We start from the raw sequence: 27415 nt of genomic DNA on the forward strand, positions 1-27415 counted from the left end.
TAACTTTGGATAAAATTTAAAAATTTTCCAAGAAACAAAATGATTTGAGGATTTAATTTTTTTTCTTTTAAATTCTCTATTTTTTTTCAATATTTAATCATGTGAAGAATGTGGCCTTGGTAATTTTTTTTTTAATATATGCCATTTTTATTAATTAATAATTTCTTTTGGAATAAAGAAACCGAATGGGAGGAGAGGGAGGAATCTTCCGGTAAAAGAAATTTCAATTTTATCTCACGTCTATCTAAACCACTTGCGGTTGTTGAGAAATTTATGAGATTTGATTTGTTATTGCTCTTATAAATGGAGAAGTGGGTGAGAAAAAAAAAAAAGAATAGAGCACTTCTTTTTCAGATTTCACCAATCCTAAGTGGATTCCTCTTCTTCAATTTTTTTTAATTTTGTTGCTTCATACCTGGGAGAAAAAGAAAGTGACCGTCCGAAATTGAGAGAATTTTTTTTTTTCCGGTAGTAAGAGAGGGAGAACAACCCAGGAGAAAATAAAAAGAATTTTCTTTTTTCTTTGCACCATGGTAATGGTGATCGGCCGAGAAAATAAATAAATAAAAAAAAAACAAAAGGGAAAAAGATACATTTTTTTTTCTTTTATTATTTCTATTTTTATTTTTAATTTTCTGAAGCTCACAAACTCTCTTCTTTTTTAGCGTTTCTCTCTCTTTTTTATTTCTTCTTTTATATTTAAGCTTCTCTTTTTCAATTATTTGTTTTTCTTTACATCATTTTTAGTTTTTTTTTCATTTATTTATTTATATATATATATATTACTCTTGCCCTTTTTTTTTCCTTCACTTTTTTAGTTTCTCTTTCCTTTTTTCTTAACCATTTCCGATTTTTTTTGTATTTTTTTTCTTTTTTTATTACTTTTCTTTTCTCTAACATTTTCTTTTTCTTTTTTTTTTTTTTCACTCATCTTCTTTTAGGTTCGCGCCAACTTGAAGCTATACCAAATATTGACTTTTTTTTTTCAGTCTCATGCAAGTATATATCGACGCCCAGGGTTTGTTCATGATAAGACGATGGACGCCCTACTTCATCGACGCCTGGGGTTTGTTCATGATAGACGATGCAATTCTATCATGACGTCCTGCTGCTTCATCGTGCTTCATCGACGTCTGGGGTTTGTTCATGATAAACGATGCAACTCTATCATGATGCCCTATTGCTTCATCGACGCCGGGGTTTGTTCATGATAGACGGTGCAACTCTATCATGACGTCCTGCTGCTTCATCCATGCCTGGGATTTGTTCATGATAGACGATGCAACTTTATCATGACGCCCTGCTGCTTTATCAACGCCTGAAATTTGTTCATGATAGACGATGCAACTCTATCACGACGCCCTACTGCTTTGTCGACGTTCGGGGTTTGTTCATGATAGACGATGCAACTCTATTATGAGGCCCTACTGCTTCGTTGACGTCTGAGATTTGTTCATGATAGACGATGCAACTCTATCATGACGCCCTAGCTTTATCAATGTCTGGGATTTGTTCATGATAGACGATGCAACTCTATCATGACGCCCTACTGCTTTGTCGACGTCTGGGATTTGTTCATGATAGACGATGCAACTCTATCATGATGTCCTACTTCTTTTTCGACACCTGGACTGCGCCATATTGAAGATGAAGATGACGATCGCCTCTGTTTCGCGGTATTAAAGATGAAGATGATGATCATTTCTACTGTGTCACATTGAAGATAAGGATGATGACCACATTTAAGATGAAGATGATTATCATTTCTATTGTGCCCGTATTGAAGATAGAGATGATGATCCATGAAGATGATGATCGTTTCTACTATACCGCATTAAAGATGAAGATGATGATCATCTTGGCTGTGCCACCTTGAAGATGATGATCGTCTGCGCCGCGCCACATTGAAGATGAAGATGAGGAATGCCTCGGGCACGCTACATTGGAAATGAAGATGAAGATGAAGATCTTCTAAGGTGCAACATATGTGAGAAAATGAAGATGAAAATCCTCTCGGTTGCGACACATGTGAGAAGATGAAGATGATGATCCCCTCGATTACAACACATGTGAGAAGATGAAGATGATGATCCTCTCGGCTGCAACACATTCGAGACGATGATCTTCTTGGTTGTAACATATTTGAGACGACGATCTTCTTGGCTGCAACATATTTGAGACGATGACATTTTTGACTGCTACACATATTTGAGACGACGATCTTCTTGGTTGTAACATATTTGAGACGACGACATTCTCGATTACAACATATTTGAGACGACAACCTTCTCGACTGCAACATATTTGAGACGATGACATTTTCGGTTGCAACATATATGAGACGACGACATTCTTGGCTACAACATATTTGAGATGATGATCTTCTCTGCTGCAACATATTTAAGAACAACGATCTTCTTAGCTGCAACATATTTGAGGGGACGACCTTCTCGGCGACAATATATTTGAGACGACGACATCCTCGGCTGCAACATATATGAGACGACGACTTTCTCGGTTGCAACATATCTGAGACAACGACCTTTTTGGCTGCAACATATTTGAGACGACGATCTTTTCGGTTGTAATATATTTGAGACGATGATCTTCTCTGCTGCAACATATTTAAGAACGATAATCTTCTTAGCTACAACATATTTTAGGGGACGACCTTCTAGGCGGCAACATATTTGAGACAACGACATTCTCGGCTACAATATACTTGAGACAAAGATCTTTTTGGCTGCAACATATTTGAGAAGATGAAGATGAAGATCCTCTCGGCTGCAACACATGAGAGAAGATGAAGATGAAGATGAAGATCCTCTCGGTTGTAATACATGTGAGAAGATGAAGATGATAAATCTCTCAGCTGCAATACATGTGAGAAGATGAAGATGAAGATCCTCTTGGCCGCAACGCATGGGAAGATCCTTGCCTGCAACATATCGAAGAGGAGTAGAGTTCGCTGGTCAACATTTTGGTGAAGAGGCGAAGCCGCACCTTAAGAAGGTAGACAATTAAACATCTCTGTTGTCACCAAAGAAGCCACCGAGGCGCTAGCTACGGTTCAAAAGAGCCTGGACGCTGCACGCGAAGAATTTAAGAACTTCAAGTGGAGGCTTTAACTTTGCTCCCTTTGCCCCCATTCTTTTTTTTTTTTAGTTGTATTCTTGTAAATACAAGAATTTGTTGAATGGTGATGAGAATGTTCTTATTCTGGTGTGACTGCTCCTGAATTTCATTTTGTACTGTTTACGTATCATTTACTATGCGCTTACATCATCACAATGAAGAATAATATTTTTTTTTTACGTGCGACTGAACTTAAAGTGAACTTTAAGTTGCCTACGTACCCTTTTTATAACATAGGGATCAAGTCATAACGTAGTTCAACTTTTTTTTTTCTTTGCCATTCACCTTTTAATCTCTTGTGAGCTAGGAGCACTATGCAGTTTAGGCTGTTGCAATAAGGAGCTTTGCATATTTAACAGCTTTTATTTTCAACCAGAATTTGTTCATCTCCTTCGTTTGTAGGATTGGTGAAGATAATAAATCTTGGTTTCACAGTCAAGGAACTTTCTGTATTTATGTCAACAGACAACTTCCTCTTCATGCGTGACGGGACACGACTGTGAATCTTATCGTCATCATTTTCTTCACGAAATGGTTTTGCCTTCAAAGATTTCATCTCTCTTTGTTGTTGATCATTTGTCATCTTTAGACGATCAAAAACAGATGTTGAAGGTCGATATTTCTTCGATGTGGAGATACTCAGCCTTTTGAAAGCTGAAGTTCGAGTGTAGATAAACGTTGGACATTGGTTTTCTTCTTTTTTCGTGGCCATACTCAATCTTTGAAAGACTAAAGATCGAGTAGTTGAAGACTTGATACGATCAAAGACAGAAGTCCTTTGATTAATTTCATTTGAATTGTTGACTTCTTTAGAAGATCCATAATTGTTGTCGACTTATACTATGCTGGCAGCATGACATGCAGTGACTTCAAGTATTTCTTCTTGATGATCCTCAAGGAAACTTCTTGGGCGGAATTCTGCCAAAGTTATCGACCGTCGAAGTTGGAGGAAGTCCTCATCTTTTCCTTTTATGGGCTTAGGATTCCACATCTTCTTGTTCCTTCTTCCTTTCTTTTTATGGGAGATGCTTCCTTTTACATACTTTTGATGGAATCGCGACTCCTTTTGAATGGAATTTGGTTGTCTCCCTTTTTGATGAGTGACTGTTATCCATCCTTTGCCATCATCTTTACCATGCGCTTCTTTATTTTGGGAGTTTATCGTCACGATCCTTTGTTGGAATAGAACAAGTATAGGTGCAGAAGTCCCAAATTGAATCAAGCTTTTTCTTTGATCATCAAGTTGTGTTAATGGCGGAACATTTGAAGTCATCTCGATCGCAACATGATTCGTCTGAGCTACTTCATCAATATCTAGCTCGATCTTCTTTTCACGAGCCAACTTTAGAATTAGCTCTTTCAACAAGAAACACTTTTCAACAGGGTGACTAATGACCTGATGATACTTGCAGTAGTTAGGATCATCTACTTTTCCTGCTTGTTCTGGTCGTTTGCATTCTGGCAGCTGAATAAATTGGTTCTCTAGCAACTGCTCTAACATGTTTGCAACATCAGAGTCAGGAAATGGATAAACTTTTTCCTGTCTTTCTTTAAGAGTTGACCGTCGCTTTTCATCGCCATCATGCTTTCTTTCAATTTTTGTTTCTTTTCTTTTAGAGAAAGATTTCAAAGGAGTTGCATGAACAACCATAGACTCTTTTATGACACTATTTGCAATCTTTTTAGTGTCATCAAGTTCATTCTTGTCACTCCTCGATTTTGGAATCAAGAAATCTTCTGCTCCTCTATTGGTGATACTCAATTCCATATCATGGGCACGAGTTGCCAACTCTTCGAACGTGCGAGGTTTTATTCCCTGCAAAATATAAATAAGTCCCCAATGCATTCCTTGGGTGCACATCTCCACTGCAGACAGTTCGATGAGTCGATCCTTACAGTCAAGACTAAGAGCTCTCCATCGGTTGATGTAGTCGATGACTAGCTCTCCCTTTTGTTGTCTTGTGTTTGTCAACTCCATCATGCTGACGTTACGTCAGGTGCTGTAGAAACGGTTGAGAAAGTCCATCTCAAGTTGCTCCCAATTATCAATGGATTCAGGCTCCAGATCGATATACTAGTCGAAGGCATCCTTTGAGAGTTCGAACGAACTGTTTGACCAATAAATCTCCTCGCGTACCAGCAGTTTCACATGTTTCGATGAAGTGAGCAACATATTGTTTTGGGTTACCTTTTCCATCAAGCTGTTGGAACTTGGGAGGTTGGTATCCATTCGGCATCCTCATATTGTCGATCCTTTTCGTATATGGCTTGGAATATAAAGAGAAGGTTTGAGCAGGTCCACAGTATTGAGTTTTGATGGAGTTTACAATCATCTCTTGTAGTTGCTAGACAGACAACGATGCGATCGAGGTAGAATTTTGTGGTTGACTTTCTTGCATAATTGCTTTCCCTTTGTTAACATTTTTTATAATGTGTGTGTGACTTGATTCAGCAGCGTCACGACTTTCAATGTGATTCTTCAGCGATACAATCTCAAAATCCCTTTCTTCAACTGCCTTCATGGGCATATTAACCTTTTTTTCGAGCTCCGCCGTTCTGTCTTCGCTTGTATCCACATCAGTTACCATAACTGACATTATATTTGGTTGCAGCGCCTCCTCGTTTGAGCGCTCAGACAACGAGTTGTGTTTGTCAATTGCATGATTCTCTTTGATTACAATTCCACCTTTTGGTGGCTTAGAGATTTGCTCCCAAATATTCTTTGCAACTTCAAAAGGAGGCATATCTTCAGATGACTAAATCTCCCTTGAGCGGTTGCAAGTATTTGGCCGCTTGCCGATGTCACTGAGAGCTTTGGAAGTGTTGCCTTGAGATGTCATGATTTTCTTTGGATGTTCTTCAAAAAGAGAAAGAGATGAAAGGTAGAGATGGTCCCACTGGACGTGCCAAATTGTTCACACGAGATTTCAGGAGAAATTTAATTCGTGGAATCGAACTTTGTATTGATTTATGTATTGTGGATACAATCTCTAATATTTACTCCTTTGATTCTTTCTCTCGAATACAAAAAATAAAATTTAGAACTTCGTGGTCTTCGATCTTCAAGAAGTTGTAATTACAAGTCAATTCGAGCTTCAATCTTCTGGAATTCAAGGAAAGTTGATCTTCCAAGTCTTCGATCTTTCAGAAGGATGATTTCGAGGTTGATGATAACTTGCATGTCTTGAGAGTCTTCAGAAGTTTTTCTCTTCAATTCTTCAGAGCTTCGATTCTTCTTTTCAACCCCAAAAAAAGTCTGCAAAATGAATGAGAAGATCTCTGTTTATAGAGAATCTCCATGGGCTTTAGGTGGGCTTGGGCCCATTTGCTTGTTGAGCAGGCTTAGCTTAGGCCCATATGCCTGTTAGGTTTGGGCTTGGACCTATCTACTTGTTGGGCTTGAGCTTGGGCCTATTTTCTTAACAGGCTTGGGCTTGGGCCCATTCGCTCTGCAGGTTTTGGCTTGGCTCCATTTGTTTGTTGGGCTCGAATTTGGGCCCACTTGTTTGCGCAGGCTCGAGTCCATTATTTCTTTGGCCAAATTTTTCTTCAGGGGGTTTGAACCAGGTTGGATATGAGAAAATTTTGACTACCCAAATCCAATCAAATTATAATCATCTCAATTTTCCTGTGATGATATGACGTGATTTAATTGGCCAAAATTTCTTGTTCAACAACATTTCTTGATGATGGAGGACTAATTTCTTGAGATAAGTGGACTTATGATTAATCGTTCTTTGAGAATTTCTTTTCTTTAATTTTTCATGCAATTAGGTTTTGATTCAATTTTGATTTTGATGTAAAATTTTGTTGGAATCCCTAATTTTTGTTTGTATCAAGAATTAAACTCATGTCTCAATTTTAATAATTTTTATCAAATTCATTTTTCATTTCAATTTTGATTCAATATTTGTATGCAAGATATTTAAGTATGACAATTAATACAAGATTAATTGGATTATTTATCTCTGCACAAAAATTTACTTGACTCTGTATTGTTTTTCACTAATTGTTGAATTTAAATGATGCTTGATGGATTTTCCTTGATTCTTGACATTTTTCTTTGAAATTGCCTTCATATATTTTTGAGTACTGCACAATTAATTTTCAATTAATTCTTGAATTGCCAAAATTGTGAAGAGAACTTCACTTTTCTTTAAAGAACAAGATAAGAGCTTTAGTTAATATTGCAAGAATTAAACTAATTCCCTATGAAAATCATCTATTTTCTTGTCTTGATCAAAATTCTTCCAAGATCAAGAAAGTTGATCTCGTGAAGAATCTTGAATCAAGAAGCCCTCTTAATGAGTGATAAGAATGGACTAATAGCTAAGCCCATTCTTCATTTTTCTTATTGAATTTCAATCTTTAATTTTTTTCTTGTGAATTGACTTGCAATTTAAAATTTTCCTTAATTTTTGGTCCTTATTGATTTTCCCTAAATTGTTTTTAATGTTTTTCTTCTTTTTGTTACTAATCTCGTCTCTTTGAAGCTTTTGTTTAAGAAATTTTACTTAGCCTCACTCTCTTAGGTTCGACACCCGTAATTGCACCAAATTTAAACGATCGTATTGACCATGGTAAACAATTGTGTCGACTATAATAAGTGATAATTTAAATCATATCCTCACAATCGTATAGTTTTTTTTAAGATGGGACAAAACTTCAAATCTAAACGATCATGTTGACCATGCTAAATGATCGTGTTGACCATGGTAAGCGATCATTTATATCATATCTACACGAACTTGTAGTTCTTTTTAAACAATGCAAAAAAGACTTCAAATCTAAATGATTGTGTTGACAATGCTAAACAATTGTGTTGATTATGTCAACTAGATAAGTGATCGTTTACATCATATCAAATTGATATTTAAGCGATCTTGATATTCTGGAATACGAGCTGAAAGAAAGAAAAAGACAATTAAGAAAGAAAGAAAGAGAATATTAATAAAAATAAAAGAAAAAAATCTGAAAGAGAAGCTAAAGAAATATGGAAGATAAGATAAATAAATCATAAAGAAAGAGAAGAAAGAGAAGCGACGAATCGTTTGAAATATCAAAGGCAAATCTAGAATTTATGAAAATATCTTACCGACTACATAAGCTTTTCGTTTTTGAAAAAAAATACTGAGAACAAATGAAGGAAATTATGTTATTTATTTATCATTCGTGGGTTCAACATTGCAACTAAAAGTGAATCGACAATTTAACTATACCGAAAATAAATCAACACACATTAAAAAAATTAGTATCAAAATGTCACTAGATGTGAAGATATATAATATTATCAATAACCATTATAACTTAAAATGCTAGACGTTTGTTTGATCATTAAAATATGTATTTAATTTTTTTTGTTTTTATGATTTGTTCCAAATATCTATAAGATATACAAATACATCGTCGTTCTCTCAAGATAAGTAGTTAATGTTTTATACTTATAGGGTGTTTGGGGGAGAGATTGGGTCATGGGGGTTGGGTTTAACCCAATCGACGTTTGGGGGAAGGGTTAAGGGAAGGGTTGGGTTAGGGTTTCAAAACCCTCTTTGGCATCTTCTCAACCCGGGTTCACTCTCTCACTTTTCCTTCTCAATCCTTCCTCCACCCATCTTAGCCCCCTGAATTTTCCTTCTAAATCCGTCCAAAGTCCTCGAAACTACCCTTCTGTCTCCCTTGATCATTATGCCATAGACTGTCCTCCCCTCATCATTTTTCGCTTTGTTGTTCACTGACTGGAGGTCTGTTTCTTTTTTACCATTTCAAAATGCTCTATTTCGTCTTCCCCTTCCGACGGTTGGTTTCGTTTTCACGAACCCAACCTATTTTTTCCCCAAACGCATATATAGGATCGGTAAAGAGTTTCGTTGATAGAAGCGTTCAAATGCATTACCTCCAAAACACTTCGCTGTCCATCTTATTTTGGGTTTTCTTTGACCGATTTCGTTTCAACGGTTGAAGCCTCTGAACCCTCACCGTGACCCACTTGGGTTCCTTGCATGGTTGCTTGAAAAGGCTTGCCACTCGAATAGCCCCTTCACGTGCGAACTTCCCCTTGTCGCTCGCTCTTTCCATTGCCGATCGAGGTTCTCGGCCATTACTGATAAAACATAGATGATACATCCGTTCGGTAGTGAGTGGGTCGAGCAAGGTAGGGAAGGAGGTAATGTTTTCTCTATTATTTTCCATTGCGGATGATGAGGTCCCCAGTTTCATATTTTGTCTGATTCATGTCCATATTTTATTCTACCAAAATATGTTATTTTTAATTTCTGTGAATCTGTTAATTCCAATGTTGTAGTTTGGTATTTGTGTTCATGTTTGATGCTGCTGCCTATATCCGATTTTTCTACACACATGTTATGGACATATTGCTACTGAGTGTATACTGAATACTTGCGTACTTTTCATCATAGTATATTATCGTATATTTTTTTCCCATGATTTATGATGCTTCTGTCCCTTCATCTATGTATATACACAACATGTGCATTCTGTGGTAGATCTGCTGCATTATAATTTTAACCAACTTTTCTGGTTATCTAACTTCTCTTTTACCATTTGATGTGTGTTGTCTTTTCCATTGTTATTAGTCCATGCTCAGTTTGCTTGTGTTTGGGTCTTTAATGCATCATTACTTCTGCCCTACCCATCTATATAAACTTGTTATGGCATTCTATAGTCTGTGTGTTTTTCTCCTCGGTTCATTTGCATAGCAACTCCCCATTCGAGAGTCCTTTGGTATGTATATGCATCCATGCCGTTTGTATTCCATTGTGTGTTTGGTCTTCATAGTCTACTACGACACTTGTCATTGATTTTCGCTGCATTTCATGTTAGGCCACTTGTTGTTGTGTATTTGCATGGTTTTTATGTCACTGCTTGCATGTTTGAAGTCTTTTTCCATTTTTGTTGTTCATTTCCATGTCTTTCATATCACCACATTTCCTACCATTGTATATGTGAAAACATTTGTTCCAATCCATGAAATTCGATTTCAAATTATTGAACGAATTTTCTTCCTCTAAGACACAAATTTTTTTCACTTATTTCTAATTTTTTTCTTTATAATTGTTAACAGTTTGTTCCTTTGTCCTTCGTACAAGGTTTTGAGTTGATATGGAAAGGTATGTGCACATACACCTTTTTCTATATTTTTCCTACGTCGGCCAAGAATGTGTGCCACTAATTTTTATATTTTCCTTTTGTTTTACAGTTAGCTCGAGTACATATCCTGAACTTTTGAGGTACTAGGATTTCTATGCATTCAAGTACTTTACTTTATTTTGTCCCGTATAAGTTTTTATGTTATAAGATTGTAATATATATGAATTGTTAACGAAACTCACTACCTATGCAACATTATATGTAGAATTTCATAAAATTTTCTAATTTTGTCTATTAATTTATTTTTCATGTCTTCTATGCATGTTTCATGCTTACGTCTATTTCTAAAAGTTTTTATTCCCAAAGTAAGCGTGTTTTTATCAATGTCAAAACTACGACGTTTAAAACGATATGATAACCAAACGATCACCTACTTAGTTTCTTCAATTTCTTCTTTAAAAAGGTAGAATGGCCATATAGCATAAAATCCAAGTTGATTTGCAAAAAAAAAAAAAAAAAAAAAAAATTGCACTTTTGCCCTACCTTTTTTTTGCATTAGTTTTTCCCGTTCAATGTATGTTTTTTATCGATTATTTTTCATCAATAATGGGTTATTTTGAAAATATGACTTCGGGTCCCTCAAAAGCAACAAATAGAATGTCAAATCGAAAATCATATTATTTATTTCAATAGTTTGAAGTAAGAAGTCCTGTTTTTACATTTGTTCGTAAAGTTCCCTACTTGAAACATTCACTCGATTTTTCCACGATGCTCGTAAAAAGCGCATAGAGTTTTGTATTTCTTAATTCGCACGTTAAAAATGGTTGAAAATGAACGTCGTATTTAAAAAAATTACTGATATTGTTCTTACGAAAACTAGGACGATTTGGTAAATTAAATAAATATTATTTGTGTATAGGAGTTAGATTATGAATTAATAATTTATTCCACGAAATGCTTGTGTAAAAAACGTTGAAAACGGACGTCGCATTTAAAAAAACTAATGAAAATTGTTTTACGAAAATGCGATGTAAATTAAATATACAAAATTTATGTAATGGATTTAGAATACGAATAAAAAAATAAAAAATATAATCTTGATAACACCACATACGAACCCTTCCACTAAAAACATCTTATCATAATCGTCTCATAACACTTCCTCCAAATACATGTTATTATAATTGCCTCATAACACTTCCTCCATATACATGTTATTATAATCCAACTTTTTCATAGAATTATCATAATCTTTTTCTCCTGTAATCCAATCCTTCTCCCTGACGACTCCTAATTATAACTCCAAGTTTCCTATGTATATTATTTTCCTAATTGAATACACAAAGCCAAAACCTTTTAAAATAAAACAAAGGAAATAGAATAGCTCTCACGATAGACCTCCAAATAGGCATTAGAAAATTATCTGTACAGCTGTGATCTACTTGATATTTATCATAAACACGTGGCAGACGTTGGAACTGATAATGTAGAACAGAACGATAGGCCGCATAACAGCAGATAATATGATCGGTGATGTATTAAGGGCAAATATTTCTGAATTAAAAAAAAAAAAAAAGGCAATTGTAGAAGAAGACCGGTGAAGTTGGTAAATTGAAACCATCGTCCTTTTCAATCGGTCTTCCCTTTTTCTTTCCCCATTGAATCTCACTTCCATTCAGATCTTCTCCGCCGCTCCATCTATCGCCGGCGACGACGCTAAATTCTGCGTCGGCAGTGACGGCTCTTTTTGGAACCTTGATGATGCACAATCCGGACTCATTTCTGCACAATTCATTGAGGACCTGAATCCTTTTTGGTAAGATTTAGGCGGCGTACCTTTTTGAATTTGATCATTGTTTTAGAGTAGCTTCTAATCCTTGGAATTCTTCTGTATTTAGGTTCGGATTCGTTTTGTATTGATTGAACTTATTTTGACGTCTACGTTGGGTAAGAAATAGTTGGCAACTCTTTTTGACCTCCCAATTCTTTTTTATTTTGATCGAGAATTTGGAACTGAGTTTTAATCTCGTACTGTTGTCTTTCTTCTTTCAGGAACTGTTAGCATAGGAGTGGTTTAGGACGTCTGGAAGTAGTTTTTGTTTGTTGAGTCTGTTTGCTCTATGCCTTGTAGGATGCATGCTTTCTTTGAAAATTTTGATTTATTTAAATGCGTATTCTTGAATTATCATATGTTGAAACATGGTGAGGAATGAGTGAGGTGTTAGTCATGATTTTTGATGTTGTAATGTTGAGATTGGCTGGAAAAGCATGATGAGTGTGTTTGTGTGGTCTTTGGGCTAAAATCATGATATAGGATTGTGCATTCTTGTGTGACCGTGAATCTCATTAGTGAGAAAGGAGTTAGAAGACTATGATTGTTTAAGGAAAGAAAGAACGTGATTTCTCATAAGAAGAGTTAACCTTCTTAGGGTAACGGCCTTTCCAAATTAACTCATGAAGCTTTGGTGCTTCACTGCTTTGTCTTTACTTGGGGAAGCTTGAACGAGGGAATCTTCTAGACCAAGAGAGAGGTTAGAAATAGAAAGGGGGAATTTTCTAGACCAATACTCGTTTCCTAGCCAAACATCATGCCAAAAATCAATCTTCGATCCAGCCCCAAGCTTGTAGGTCATCCTACCATGTATAAAAGTTGTAAGGTTGAAGATAGATTTCTTGACCTCTGGCCAGTGCAGCAAATGTTTGTCTAGTTTTGTTTTGAGCGGCATGGTACCATATTTCACATCGTCGAATATTCTCCAAAGAGTTGTTTTCTCAACTTGGTCTTTTATTTTTTGTAACGAAACAACATTTCATTGAAAATTTGAAATAATGAAGAGATAGTATATGAGTCCTTAAAAAATAATCAGAATAATAATAAAAAAAAAAACTAAATCTACTTTTCCAAGAGAACTCTATTTACAAATGGTCGAGGCTTTTAAATTGGTGAATATTAGTGTATCTTGGTTATAAACAATGCTATCTTCTGCTTTTCTTAGGTTATATCATTTGTCCTTGAAAGATTGTTCCATGTCGAACTTTTTGTTTTGGTCAGGGAAATTTGTTTCTTTCTCATTGGTTTCCATTGGTCGTTCTCAAATAGGGAAATGAAAAAGGTTGCCTCTCTTCAAGGATATTTTCAAATCCTTAATGGAGGATTTCCACAGGAATGGAGGATTAAATGCCTACATTCAAGAAAACTTCATTTGTTTAGTACAGAAAAAAGAGAACGGACTCTTTTAACGATTTCCGCCAATTAGCCTTACTACCTTAACGTACAAGGTAGTTGCAAAGGTACTATCTGAACGCCTGAAACAAGTTATGGATACAATTATAAGTCCTTCCAAAGTGCTTTTATTGAAGGTAGGCAGATACTTGACCCAATTTTAACTACAAACGAGGCAGTGGAAGATTATAGGGCAAAACGGAAAGAGGGCCGGATTTTAAAACTTGATCTTGAGAAAGCCCTTGATAGGGTGGATTGGAACTTTTTAGAAAAGGTTTTATCTCTTAAAAAGTTTAGCTCCACATGGACTTCATGGATAATGGGCTGCCTAAGAAGTCCAAAATTTTCAGTTTTCATTAATGGTAAGCCAAGAGGTCGAATAACAGCCTCTCGAGGTATCTGCCTAGGGGACCCCCTTTCCCTATTTTATTTTTCTTAGTAAGTGAGGTTCTAGGAGAAATCATAAACAAACTTCACAGTAATGGTAAGTTCGAAGGTTTCCTTGTTAGGACATGATCAAACCTCCCATTGCTTCAATTCGTCAATGACACTCTCCTATTCTTTAAGTATGATGTGAAGATGCTACTTAAAGGATGCCATTAGGTTATTCGAATGGTGTTCGAGGAAGAAAGTAAACAGGGAGAAATCAGCCCTTAATTCAAACAACAAATCTACTAGGGTGCAAGACAGAAAAGTTACCGCTTCTCTATTTAGGTCTCCCTTTGGGAGGCTACACTCCGCAAAAGGAATTTTGGCAACCCGTTATTGATTGAATTCACAAGAAACTAGATAGGTGGGAAAGATATCACATCTCTAGAGGAGGAAGACACACCTCGTGCAATTCAGTTCTGGCTGGTCTTCCCACCTATTACCTATCTTTATTTTCAATACCTGAAAATGTGGTGCCTCTTTGGAGAGAATCATGAGGAACTTCTTCTGGGAAGGTTATGTTGGTAGTTTGTAAATTGGATCAAGGTGTCACCACCTCTAAAAGATGGGGTCTCGGCCTAGGAGGAATTTAAATCCATAACACTACTTTGCTCGCTAAGTGTGGGTGGGGATTCTCAAAAGAAGAGTCGGCTCTTTGGAGACAAATAAGTAAGGAGGCTTTTGATTGGTTTACTAAAGGAAAGTCTAATAACAACCTAAGGAGTCCTTGGGTTAACATTGCTAGATTTTGGAGGTCGGTAGACTCATTAGCCTCTTTTAAACTTGGTAATAATCGTAGAATCGGTTTTTGGACAGATCCTTGGGTTGGTAACACCTGTATTAAGGAGTAATTTTCCAAGCTCTTTAGAATTGCTCTTTTTCCCACTGATTCAATAGCAGCACATTGGGACTGTGATATTTCATCTTGGTCATTGGCCTTTAGAAGATGTTTGAAAGATGATGAAATTGCAGAATTTCAATCATTACTATCCCTCCTCTCAACTGAAGAATTGGTTAATTCCGACGATTATAGATCTTGGTCCATTGACCCCACGGCTGGTTTATCGTTAAGTCTCTTTCGGCTCATCTAAAAACTGCCTCCTCGATGGATAAACATCTTTTTACAGCAATTTGGAAATCAGGCAGCCCACGGAGATTTAACATTTTGATTTGGATTATGGTCTACGGGTCCCTCAACAATTCATAAATTTTGCAAAAGAAATCCCCGAACAAATGCCTCTCTCCTTCGATTTGTCCTCTATGTATGAAGGCTAGTGAGAATCTTCCTCGTATCTTTTTGAACTGCCCCGTCTCTTCCTTCTGCTGGGTAAGGATTTTCTCCTTGCTCAATTTTGATAGGGCATTTTGATCGTTCACTAAACGCTAGTGTGTTTCAATTTTGTCGGGTTTGATTTTACCCAAAAAAAATCTAGTATAATGGGAAAATTTGTCAAAAGCTCTACTCACATAAGTATGGTTTGAGCGTAATCAATGTATTTTCCATGATAAAGCAAGACCAAGGGCAGAAATTATGCGTGCAGTAGATTTTAATGTTGCAGCTTGGTGCTCCTTAAAAATGAGTTTGGTAATTATTCCATTCAAGACATTTGCCTCAACTGGTCTGCTTTTCTCACTCAACCTGCCTGATAGTTGCTGCATCAGATCCATTGTTTGCAGATTACACAGTCTGAAGCTTCTTCACAGTTCAAACTCCTTCTGAGTCTTGAAGCTTTGATGGATTGTCCCTTTTCAGCCTTTAAGTTTGAGATTTATATTTTTGGGCCTTCCTTTTTGTTTTATCTGTTTTCTGGTCATGTAGGGCCCGTTTGGTAACGTTCCTATTCTCTATTTCTTGTTTCTTGTTCCTTGTTCCCTGTTTCCTGTTTCTTCTTTTTCTAGAACAAGAAATAGTAATGCGTTTGATAACTGTTTCTATTTTTTGTTTCTTGAAAAAAAAGAAACAGAAACAAAAAATGTGTTTGATAACTGTTTCTTGTTTATTGATTTTCTTTTAGATTTACTTTTTATTTTTCACATCTACTCCAATTAAACATTAAACAAAAAATATAGGTCTATCCATCAAACATAACAAATAAAATTATCAAAAGTTTATTCATTTAATACGAAGAAGTATCAATGCACGAATAAAAATAATAACATAAGCATAAAATTATATTTATCCTTTAAATGTTGCCAAATTTGATTGACAATATCATCTCTTACTCAGGCATTTTCTCTTTTTAATCCATCAATTTCAATAATCTTATCGTTATTTCGTGACATCTAGAATTTAATATTAATTTTAAAGTAAGTTATTATGTCTTCAATATTCAGAATCGAAAGAAACAAAACAAAATTTAACCTTTAACTCTTAACCTATGATGCTTTAGAGAAAAACTCACAACGAAAACCCAGATTTGCACAAAGAGGAAGATGAAAACTATGGATCCGACGAAGAGGAAGAGTTCGGGTTGTCGAGAAAGACGATGAGAGTGAAGAGGAAGACAGTGTGCAGAGAAAAACGATGAGTGAAAGAGGAAGAGGATGATTATTTGGAGAAGACGATGGAGATAAAAGGAAAAGGAAACCAATAAAAATAATTGAGAAAAGGAAAAGGAAACAATAAAAATAATAGAGAAACAGTCAAACGAAACCAATAAAAATAATAGAGAAACAGTCAAACGAAACCAATAAAAATAATAGAGAAACAGTCAAACGAAAAGAAATAAAAATAATTGAGAAAAATGAAAAGGAAACCAATAAAAATAATTGAGAAAAATGAAAGGAAAAAAATAAAAATAATTGAGAAAAAGGAAAAAGAAACAAATAGAAATAAATTGAGAAAAAGGAAACCAATAATTCCTTATAAAATGAGAAACGTTTCTACTTTTTTTTTAGAACGAGAAACAAGGAACGTTATCAAACACTTCTGTATCTTAGAAAATGGAAACAGAAACAAGAAACAGGGAACAAGAACGTTACCAAACGGGCCCGTAATGTCTTCTGGACCCTTGTATTAAGCTGAAATTTTCAATATTGTATGTTTGCTTTTGATTTCGTATGCTCGGGAGATGATTGGTGCTACTGGGGTGTCAACCTAGTTGAGATGTCTGGGTGCGCCCCCGATCCATCTAGGTTTCCCTCGCTTACAACTTCTTTATTGCTCTCTTTGTATAACTCTCTTGTACTCTGAGTTCTTATTAACAAAGAAGTTTATGTCTCATTTTTAGAAAATAAAACAAAAAAAAGGTTACCTCTCTTCTTTCCTTGATCGAGGATCTTGACTTTAGGCTTGGGAGAAGGGATGTTTGTGTTTGGAGTCCTAACCATTTGGAGGGTTGCAAGTTGTTTTTTACGATTTTATTGGATCATTCTCCTGTTGTTGACGTCTTTGATGTTTTATGGAGGATTAATATTCCAAAGAAAGTTAAGTTCTTTTCCTAGCAAGTCTTGATTGGTTGTGTGATGGATAAGGTTTTTAAGAAAGATGCCTTTGTTAACGAGTCCTTTTTGTTGTATCCTTTGTTGGAAGGCATAGGAAAATCTAGATAATCTACTATGGGAGTGTTAGTTTGCAAGATTTGTTTGGATTGGTTTCTTTCCAAAGTTTGATTTTTTGCTTGCTCATGCTCGTCGTAGGTATGTTCAATTGATGAGTGGGGAGTTCCACTGCCATTCTCCATTTAAATAGAAAGATCAGTTTCTTTGGTTTGTGGGGGTGTGTATGTTATTTTGGGGTCTTTGGGGAGAGAGACTGTAAGACCTCCTATCATAAATACGTATAAACGGAGAGGAAGGAAATCCAATATCCATATAGACAGCCCGGCTCAAGACAAGAATGAATAACGAATAGGCTGAGAGAAGGGGAGGGACCCACTAACAAAAAAAAGAGGGGAATATTTAAGGGATGTTTAGGGATTGCTGAGGATATGTTTTTTTTGAGAAAAGACTGCTGTGGAGGCTGAAGGGAGACACCAGCATCTCAAATTGCTGGAATTCTGCTACTGTTTATTTTGTTGATATTTTCCTTTCCGTTAGCTAGCTCTTTGTTTGGGTTGTTTAAGCTTTCTTGTGAACTTTTCTCCCTTTATATAAATAAAGAATCCACAGAGTGCTGCCTCTGTTTCTTGCAGTTTGTTTGGGTTTTTCTGAGTGCAGGTGAAGGTTCTTAACAGAGACTTGATAGAGTGTTTCGAGGGATAGAGAGAAACCCTACTAGTTTGGTCTTTGGTTTCAAGGACTTTTTGTAATTATTCCCTAGGCAATATATTACTTAGTTGGAAGCAGGAAACCCTTCCTATAGTTGGTTTTTGTGGGCGTGGTTCTTTTATGCCTTTGGATTCTTTCATTTATTTTATCAATAAAGGCAGTTTTTTTTCTATAAAAAAAATAAAACAGAGAAGGTGACGTAGGAAAGCAGCATCATGCATTGAAAAATAAACTCAATCAATTAAACAAACTATTTTTACCAAAGGAGACAGTACTTTTATTAACTTCTACCTTCTAGTGCATTTCACAGAAAAGAGCATGGCATGAATCAAACCTTTTGTTAAATACTCCTACCTAAGTATCCTTGATCTCTTCCATCCATCATTATGAGATCGTTCCTGTCTGCCACTACAGAAACTAGACTTCTTTTTGTTGAGTAATTAACAACTTCAACTAGAAAATCCTTATTCCTGTGCAAGATTTTACTAACACTCATTCATTTGTTCTAATTTAAATAGTTTGATTTAAGTAATCATGTTTTTGTACTTTAGATTAAGTTTGAAAATATAGTAACGTGCCTTAATTTAGGCTAAAAGTTGGGGCTGTTACATATTGAATGGCGAGTGGCCTTGATGAAGACGTGGATGTTGTGCTCAGCGATGTTGAAGGTGACGAACATCCCATTACGATCCAGAATCCTTCTCCTGAAGAAATCACTGTTGAGAGGTTTAGAGAGATTCTTGCGGAGCGTGATCGTGAGCGGCAATCTCGAGAAGCAGCAGAGAATTCAAAATCGGAATTGCAAGTGTCATTTAACCGCTTGAAAGCGCTTGCCCATGAGGCGATTAAGAAGCGAGATGAGTGTGGAAGGCAGCGGGATGAAGCATTAAGAGAGAAGGAAGAAGCTTTGAAATTGAATGAAAAGGTTTCATCAGAGTTGGCTGAGGCGAATCGGCAAAGAGATGAGGTCTTAAAGCTTAGGGATGAGATTACTAAGGAGTTCGATGAGATCCTAAAGGAAAGGGATACTCTGAGATCAGAAATTGGTAATGCATCCCATATGCTCGTGACTGGGATTGATAAGATATCCGCAAAAGTGAGCAGTTTCAAGAATTTTACGGCAGGTGGGTTGCCTAGGTCACAAAAATATACAGGATTACCTGCAGTTGCTTATGGAGTTATTAAGAGAACAAATGAAATCATTGAAGAGCTTGTTAGGCAGATTGATACCACGACAAAGTCAAGGAACGAAACCAGGGAACAGATGGAGCTTAGGAATTATGAAATTGCCATTGAGGTTTCTCAGCTTGAAGCTACTATTAGTGGGCTAAAGGATGAGGTTTCCAAGAAAACTTCTGTTATTGAAGACCTTGAAAACACTATCATCGGAAAAGATAAAAAGATATCAGAAATTGAAGAAGATGTGGGTGGTAAATTAAGCAGGGCCGAGGATGAAGCTTCTGAGCTGAGGCAGCTTGTGCAGGAGTATGATGACAAGTTAAGGGATTTGGAGTTGAAAATGGAGTCCCAAAGGCCTTTACTTGTAGATCAGTTGGGTTTAATTTCTAAAATTCATGACCAAATTTATGATATTATTAAGATAGTTGATGTTAGTGATGTGGACCATTCTGAATTTTCAGAGTCTTTATTTCTCCCTCGGGAAACAGACATGGAGGAGAATTTACGTGCATCATTGGCTGGAATGGAATCTATTTATGCATTGGCAAAACTCGTCATGGATAAGACAAGGAGTTTAATTGATGAGAAAATCCGTGAAACTAAAAATTTAAATGAGACAGTTGCCCAGTTGCTCAAGGAGAAAGAACATATTGGATATTTGCTAAGGACTGCATTATCTAAGAGAATGACATCTGATCCATCCTCAAAAGCTAATCAATTATTTGAAGTAGCTGAGAATGGTTTAAGAGAGGCTGGGATTGATTTCAAATTCAGCAAGCTTCTTGGAGAGGAGAAATTTCCTACTACAAGGGACAATAGGAAAGCACTAGATGCAGAGGATGAAATATTCACCCTGGTAAGCACATTTGAGCCTTGTTTTATTATAATATTTTTCTTTAATTGATATCATGTCTTTAATTTGTTTCATGTATCATGTTCTCATGTAAAATACAGGCTGGTGCTCTGGAGAATATTGTGAAGGCATCTCAGATTGAGATCATTGAGCTACGACATTCACTGGAGGAGTTAAGGTACAAATCCCAGAGTTACTGACTTTTTGATTAAAACAAATTCTTCGGACTTTGTAGTTGTGATTTATTTTACATGTTGGGGACAGTCGCACACAGCCATTGTTTATAGAATTTTATAGACGCATTTGCAATTTTTGCTGATTTTGACCTCTAACGTCGTATTTTTTACCCTATATGTCTGAAGGGCAGAGTCAGTTGTACTTAAAGAGCGCCTAGAATCCCAATCCAAGGAGCTTAAACTTAGATCATTACAAATTCAGGAACTTGAAGAAAAGGAGAGAGTTGCCAATGAAAGTGTATGTAATTAATTGTTCGATGATTTAAATTTAATTTTCGTTCTTTTCTGTTCATTATTTTTGAAAATGAACATTGTAAAACTGCAGTAGTAATATGTTATCACAATTTAGCGTTTATTGATTTAGGTTGAAGGGTTAATGATGGATGTCACAGCTGCGGAAGAAGAAATCATGAGATGGAAGGTAGCTGCAGAGCAAGAAGCTGCTGCTGGCAAAGCTGTTGAGCAAGAGTTTCTGGCACAGGTATGGGTAGGTACTAGGTTGACTGTGAATTATCTATTTGCCTTGTAGAAGTAATGACGTTAAAGATGAACCTTTTTCTTTCTCTGAAATTTTCTGGAGGTGAGGGAAAGAAAATAGTTGGATACGCAAGAAAATAGTTTTTTAAGGATAGAAGATCTTGGGCTAATATTAATTTATACCATTAAACTTTGGGGAGAGTTTTATCCATTTAATTAAACTTTGAACTAATGATGGGTATGTATTCATTTACACCCTACTTGATAAGTTCCCAATATGTTTTAAGTTTATAAAGCTAGAGGTCCTTCTAGGATCCTTGTAAACGGACACAGATGAGACTAACTTACTGAATGATTTCAACCAAGAGCTTTGTTAGAGGATGAATCACTCAGATCAAACTTAGAATCTATGATGGTCTGTCCTAGATCCTAAGACGACTCACTCCAGAATTAGATTGATCAAAACTAATCCAATGAATCGATTGAACATCAAACCTAAGACAAGATTTGATAGAAAAGACAACACCAAAGGGGTTGAATAAGCAAAAGCTTTTTAGTATTCATCATGTTTTCTTTCATGAGCATTACAAGCCTTTTTATAGGCTAAATGGTCATGGATAGACCAAGGAACTCAAAAGTCATTCAAATATACTTAATTGCAAATTGTAGAAAATAAGACCTAGGAACTTAAAACTTGATTGTACATCGAAAGAGCAACCATTTCTCAAAACTAAAAGATAGAATTGTTTTTAAATTGTCTTAAATATGTGCTATGTAATCCACCCCTCATAATGGCAACGTTTGACAACCTTGACATCACGAAATTTCAAGAGATGCAAGTTGGACAGCCACCTCTTCACAAATTCTGCACACTTTTTTCGTTTCCTGTGCCATCTTCCAAACTACACAACTTTTCCCGTGTCATCTTGACTCCATGCTCTTCTTGACTTGCTGAACTAACATTATACAAAAATTTGGGTTCAAAATTCTCGGTTTCTCGTTCTGCATTTGCCAGCTTTTGAACATGCAATGTGAAAGCCTCTTGTATCTTCTTTGCCTTGCGCTTTGTGATTGGTCCTTCAGGTACATGCAATAGATTATTGATTGAATCCACATCACTACTTCTAGACTACGACCGACCAATATTACGTGGAACTTGTAATTTGAGTCAATTAAACTCCTAAATGTTTATAGTTTGACTTTCTTTAAATGTTAGTTTAACAAAATGGTAAGTTAGAGTAAATGTGTGGAAGATTTTCAAAGGAAAATTTGTTTTAAGAGTCTGAATTGATTCATTTTTGAAAGTTTATGGATTTAATTGATATATAATTATAAATTTCACATTTGGTAATGGAATGGGGGGTTTTAAATTGATTATGTTTACAAAAGTTCCATCCCCAAAGTTTAGAAGCTTGAGATATTAACAAATGATGAACACTCTCTAATAAAAAATGAAGTATATGATACATGAGTTGTTCTGGCCGTGCAGCCCAAAAGGCATGTTCAAGAATACACTCAGAAATATCCGGTGTCGTGATATTCATTTGACCTAGTTAAGTTAGTTATTTTTCAATTGCAAATATTCTCATCATTTCACATTGTGTGGTCTAGACCTATTAACTTGGTTGCTAGTTTAGACATTGTGCAGCCTATGATCAAAAGCATTTCTTCTTCCTAATTACAAAATTCTGTTTTTGTAATTACGATTACTGAGAGAGGTTGGTATTTTCCAGTAAAATACAACCAAAAACTTCGAGAGCTTTTGATTGTGTGAAGCTTTTACCGTTGCTTGTAACCAAACAGCATTTATCGTCAGCATGTTTTGTGATAACAGACTTCCATCTGGTATTGGCAGATCTCAGGTGTTAAACAGGAACTTGAAGAAGCGAGACAGGTGATATTGGATTCAGATAAAAAACTTAAATTTAAAGAAGAGACGGTAAATGCTGCCATGGCAGCCAGAGATGCAGCTGAGAAATCATTGAGACTAGCAGATGTGAGAGCGTCTAGGTTGAGGGAGAGGGTGGAAGAGCTTACCAGGCAGCTTGAACAGCTCGATAACCGAGAAGAATCGAGAAGAGGAAGTTCAAATGGTCATAGATATGTTTGTTGGCCATGGCAATGGCTTGGACTTGATTTTGTTGGTTCTCGGCACTCTGAAACACAGCACCAAGAGAGTTCAAACGAGATGGAACTCTCTGAGCCGCTTCTCTGAGATTTTTTTTCCTTTTTCCTTTCTTTTGTATTTATTGTGAAAATGAAATATTAGAAGATTTATAGAAAAAAAAAAATACATAAAGTAGATTTGTTCTTATTGAATGCTCCGGGGTGATCGATTGTTTTTCTGATAAACAGTTGCTTTGAGCAAAAGTGAATATATTTAAATGTTATTCTTTCTTGTTTTGTTTGTCATATCATCTGGGTTTTTTCAGAATATGGTAACACGATCAAATTTATACAAACCAAACTTAGGAAACAACATACAAAAGTTGTAAAAATACTTCCATCCCACAAAAGCAAACTTTGACGGCATACTTATTGCAACCTTTTTTTATTTTTATTTTTTTGAATTTAGATTAGGGTACTTAATTGGATTACTTTCTGTCAAAACCAAACAAAAACCGACGTCAGTTCGACTGCTGTTTGAGATGCATGAAAGCCGACCAAACATGGATTGGCTTCGGTTTGAGAGGTGGTGCACCCGTGGAACAGCTGAGCCGCCCAATTCAAGTTTAAATTGCAACTCCCTCTTTTCGAATTGATGCCAAAAGAGGGTGCACCTGACCTGCCTCCGACAGTGAATCCCGACTCGGCCAAAGTTGGGTTTATTTTCACACTTGAACTGCCAAATGAGCCACCTACCTTGTTCTAATCAATTGGGGCACTATCATTTTAGGGTCTACTCCCATTGAGTGCTTTAGGGCTTTTTTCTCCAAGTTCCATCAACCCAGCCGAAAAGCTGTCAAAATAAGCCGCATCAGCCGAGCGTACTCGTGCTTTTCGTTCGTCGGCGGCGGCAAGCTCTCAAACAGCAGTTGCCGAAATCTGGGCCATTGACCCACAAAGTAGCATTGTACAAGGTGTAACCAGCCATCGGGGCTATATCGACACTTTAACTTCCTTAATTTCATGTCGAACAGTGGGATTTCTTTGTTTCCATTCAAGGTACGTGAATTTCTTCTTTTTCTTCTCCTACGTTCATCCACACAATTCAACCGTTCCGTCTGAACTCCAATGCCGTTTGTCTTCTCTCCCAATTCCTCCACCTGCTACTACCCCTTCCAAATTCATACGATTCAACCAAATCAATTTTATTTATCTCTCTCCAACATCTCTTATATCATTTTAATCAGAAAATTACATACTTATACCATCGTGATTCGAGACCTATCACATTTCTTTCTCCCATTTTTATCTTATGGATTTTATGTCTCTCAAATTCTAGGTTATAAATAAGCGTGTTCTGGTTATGGAGACTAGACAGACTCAGCTTTGCACTCCCTGTTGTTTCCTGATTTAGTTGTGGAGCTTCACTCTTAGAATTTCTCATTTTGATTGACTCCATTTTGTTTGGTGGGATGTTGGAACTGGGGGAGGCATAGACATGAGTGGCCGTATGTAGTGTCTGAAAATAAATAAAAGCGAAACTGCAATGTTTGGTGGAGGGAGGAGAATGGAGGATTAAGAAAATGCACAGATTTTACCACAGAACCATTCATGTCTTCAGCAAGCAATCTTCGAAATCGAACAGCCCATTAATCTTCCTTCCTAAAAAGCCACACTTGTCTCTTTCTCTAATAAGCTCTCAGACGAGTCCAAATGGTACACCGCAGCGGGGATGGTTTGGGCCTATTCATCTGAAAACAACTCCGCATGAATCCACCCACGATATAGATGCCGATGAATTTTCTGTCGACGTCGAAAAGGTGTACCGGATTCTAAGGAAATTTCACACCAGAGTTCCGAAACTCGAGCTTGCGCTGCAGGAATCAGGTGTAATTTTGCGATCCGGTCTTCCAGAACGAGTTTTAAGCCGGTGTGGCGATGCCGGAAACTTGGGTTACCGGTTCTTCGTCTGGGCTTCGAAGCAACCGGGTTATAAGCATAGTTATGAAGTGTACAAAGCTATGATCAAAACTTTAGGGAAGATGAGACAATTTGGAGCTGTTTGGGCGTTGATTGAGGAAATGAGAAAAGAGAATCCATACATGCTAACCCCCGAAGTGTTTATTGTGTTGATGAGAAGGTTCGCTTCCGCCAGAATGGTAAAGAAAGCAGTTGAGGTGCTTGATGAAATGCCTAAATATGGGTGCGAGCCTGATGAATACGTATTTGGGTGTCTTCTTGATGCTTTGTGCAAAAATGGCAGTGTTAAAGAAGCAGCTTCGTTATTTGAGGATATGAGAGTTCGATTCAATCCAAGTTTGAGACATTTCACGTCATTGTTGTATGGGTGGTGCCGAGAAGGCAAGATTATGGAGGCGAAACATGTATTGGTCCAAATAAAGGAAGCTGGTTTTGAGCCTGACATTGTGGTTTATAACAATTTACTTGGTGGGTATGCTCAAGCAGGAAAAATGCGGGATGCTTTTGATCTTTTAGCAGAGATGAAGAAAGTGAACTGTGGCCCAAATGCAGCTTCTTTTACAATTTTGATTCAGGCTTTCTGTAAAATGGAAAAGATGGATGAGGCGATGCGTATTTTCACTGAGATGCAAGGGAGTGGATGTGAGGCAGACGTTGTCACTTATACAACTCTGATTAGTGGATTTTGCAAGTGGGGGAACACAGACAGAGCTTATGAGATACTGGATGACATGATTCAGAAAGGCCATGATCCTAGTCAGTCGAGTTATTTGTGTATAATGATGGCACATGAAAAGAAGGAAGAGCTGGAAGAGTGTATGGAACTCATAGAAGAAATGAGGAAGATTGGTTGCTTACCAGACCTTAACATCTATAATACAATGATAAGGTTAGTATGCAAGTTGGGGGACCTTAAGGAAGCTGTTCGACTTTGGGGTGAAATGGAAGCAGGTGGGCTTAATCCAGGTCTTGACACATATATTTTGATGGTTCATGGGTTTCTTAGTCAAGGTTGTCTAGTTGAAGCTTGTGATTACTTCAAGGAAATGGTTGAAAGAGGTTTATTATCTGCTCCACAGTATGGTACTTTGAAGGAGTTAACAAATGCTCTTTTGAGAGCTGAAAAGCTTGAAATGGCAAAAAACATGTGGAGTTGTATAACTACTAAAGGATGTGAACTTAACGTCAATGCTTGGACAATTTGGATTCACGCACTTTTTTCAAATGGGCATGTGAAGGAGGCTTGTTCGTACTGCTTGGACATGATGGATGCGGACTTAATGCCACAGCCAGACACTTTTGCCAAGCTAATGCGTGGCCTGAAGAAACTTTTCCACAGACAACTAGCTGTTGAGATCACAGAGAAGGTGAGGAAGATGGCTGCAGACAGGCAAATCACTTTCAAGATGTATAAGAGGCGGGGGGAGAGAGATTTAAAAGAGAAAACCAAGGCCAAAATAGATGGAAGGAAAAGAAGAGCACGTAGACGTCACTGGAGTGGAGTGCACAAGAAAACTAAAACCCTGTAATTTGAGAGCCTTGTCTTGATGAATGATTCATTTTGTAGTTATGCAAAAGATTTACTGCTGGGATGGAGGGTTGGGTACTGTGTTTTTCATTCTGTCTTGTTGCTAGATTTCATACTTTGATTCTTGTTTATCTCCTGATGAAGCAGATTCATGCTTATGTACGTTACTGAAAGAGGGTTTTTGTTTTTCAAGATGAAGATATTGTTAAAAGATGAAGATGAATGTCTGTAGCCATCTGTTATAAGTTGTGTTTACGAATTGAAAAGTGATCGTTGTCCGTTAGAGCAATAAAACAGACCATTCTTGGTTCCATACACCATTTAGAAAATGATAAGCCAAAGATGAAGAGCATAAAGCATCTTCTTCATAAAAACAAATTTATAAAGCAGTTTTACTTTTATCTATTTAAGCATAACAAATCCAAATCATGGAAGATTTTATTTTCCATACAGCTAAGCTCTATGGAAGAAATTCAGTAATCTCAAATCTGTTTACAACCTTCTTGATCCTCCGATCAAATGACCTGGCATCAGTAAATACAAAGTGATGTATTTAGTTCGAAGCTTTTAAATTGGATAGTTTGGTTTATTCTATTTATTAATACAACGTGGAGTCTTAGTTTGATTTAAATGATCTCAAGTATAGTAACACGCCCTAGTTTAGGTTAAAATTTGAGGCTTTTACACATTGAATGACGACCTTCACAAAAAAGTTGATGATGTGCTCTCAGCGATGTTGAAGGTGATGAACTTCCTATCATCCAGAAGAAGGAATGTGAAGAAATTATTGTTAAGGTTTAGAGAAATTCTTGTGGAGTGCAATTGTGGTGTGGCAATCTCCAAAAGCAACAGAGACTTCAAAATTAGAATGGTAAGTGTCACACCCCCTCCCAAACCCTACTCTTTAAGCCTATGAGAAGGTGTGTAGCCCCTCCCAGATCCTCTCTCTAAGC

At 36.7% G+C, this 27415-nt stretch overlaps 2 protein-coding genes across 11 annotated transcripts; both read left to right on the forward strand.

Moving 5' to 3' along the window:
* Nucleotides 1-11805: 11805 nt before the first annotated feature.
* LOC103502774 (uncharacterized) lies at nucleotides 11806-23260 on the forward strand. Of its 10 annotated transcripts, none has more exons than XM_008466846.3 (8): nucleotides 11806-12058; nucleotides 12141-12189; nucleotides 12295-12369; nucleotides 18692-20138; nucleotides 20237-20313; nucleotides 20498-20609; nucleotides 20736-20858; nucleotides 22704-23260. In XM_008466846.3, exons 4-8 carry the CDS (start codon nucleotides 18720-18722, stop codon nucleotides 23061-23063), a joined length of 2091 nt encoding a protein of 696 aa, XP_008465068.2. In that variant the 5' UTR covers nucleotides 11806-12058; nucleotides 12141-12189; nucleotides 12295-12369; nucleotides 18692-18719; the 3' UTR covers nucleotides 23064-23260. The 10 variants fall into 10 exon arrangements, with proteins under 10 accessions (XP_008465068.2, XP_008465069.2, XP_008465067.2 ...); XM_008466847.3 differs by having other exon boundaries at nucleotides 12295-12344; XM_051090558.1 differs by having other exon boundaries at nucleotides 11807-12058; nucleotides 20736-20852.
* A 171-nt stretch (nucleotides 23261-23431) lies between these two features.
* LOC103502772 (pentatricopeptide repeat-containing protein At3g49730-like) lies at nucleotides 23432-26679 on the forward strand. The gene is made up of 2 exons (XM_008466844.3): nucleotides 23432-24013; nucleotides 24294-26679. Exon 2 carries the CDS (start codon nucleotides 24538-24540, stop codon nucleotides 26461-26463), a length of 1926 nt encoding a protein of 641 aa, XP_008465066.1. The 5' UTR covers nucleotides 23432-24013; nucleotides 24294-24537; the 3' UTR covers nucleotides 26464-26679.
* Nucleotides 26680-27415: the final 736 nt, after the last annotated feature.

Source organism: Cucumis melo, chromosome 10 (genome assembly GCF_025177605.1).
Source record: "Cucumis melo cultivar AY chromosome 10, USDA_Cmelo_AY_1.0, whole genome shotgun sequence".
NCBI lineage: Eukaryota > Viridiplantae > Streptophyta > Magnoliopsida > Cucurbitales > Cucurbitaceae > Cucumis > Cucumis melo.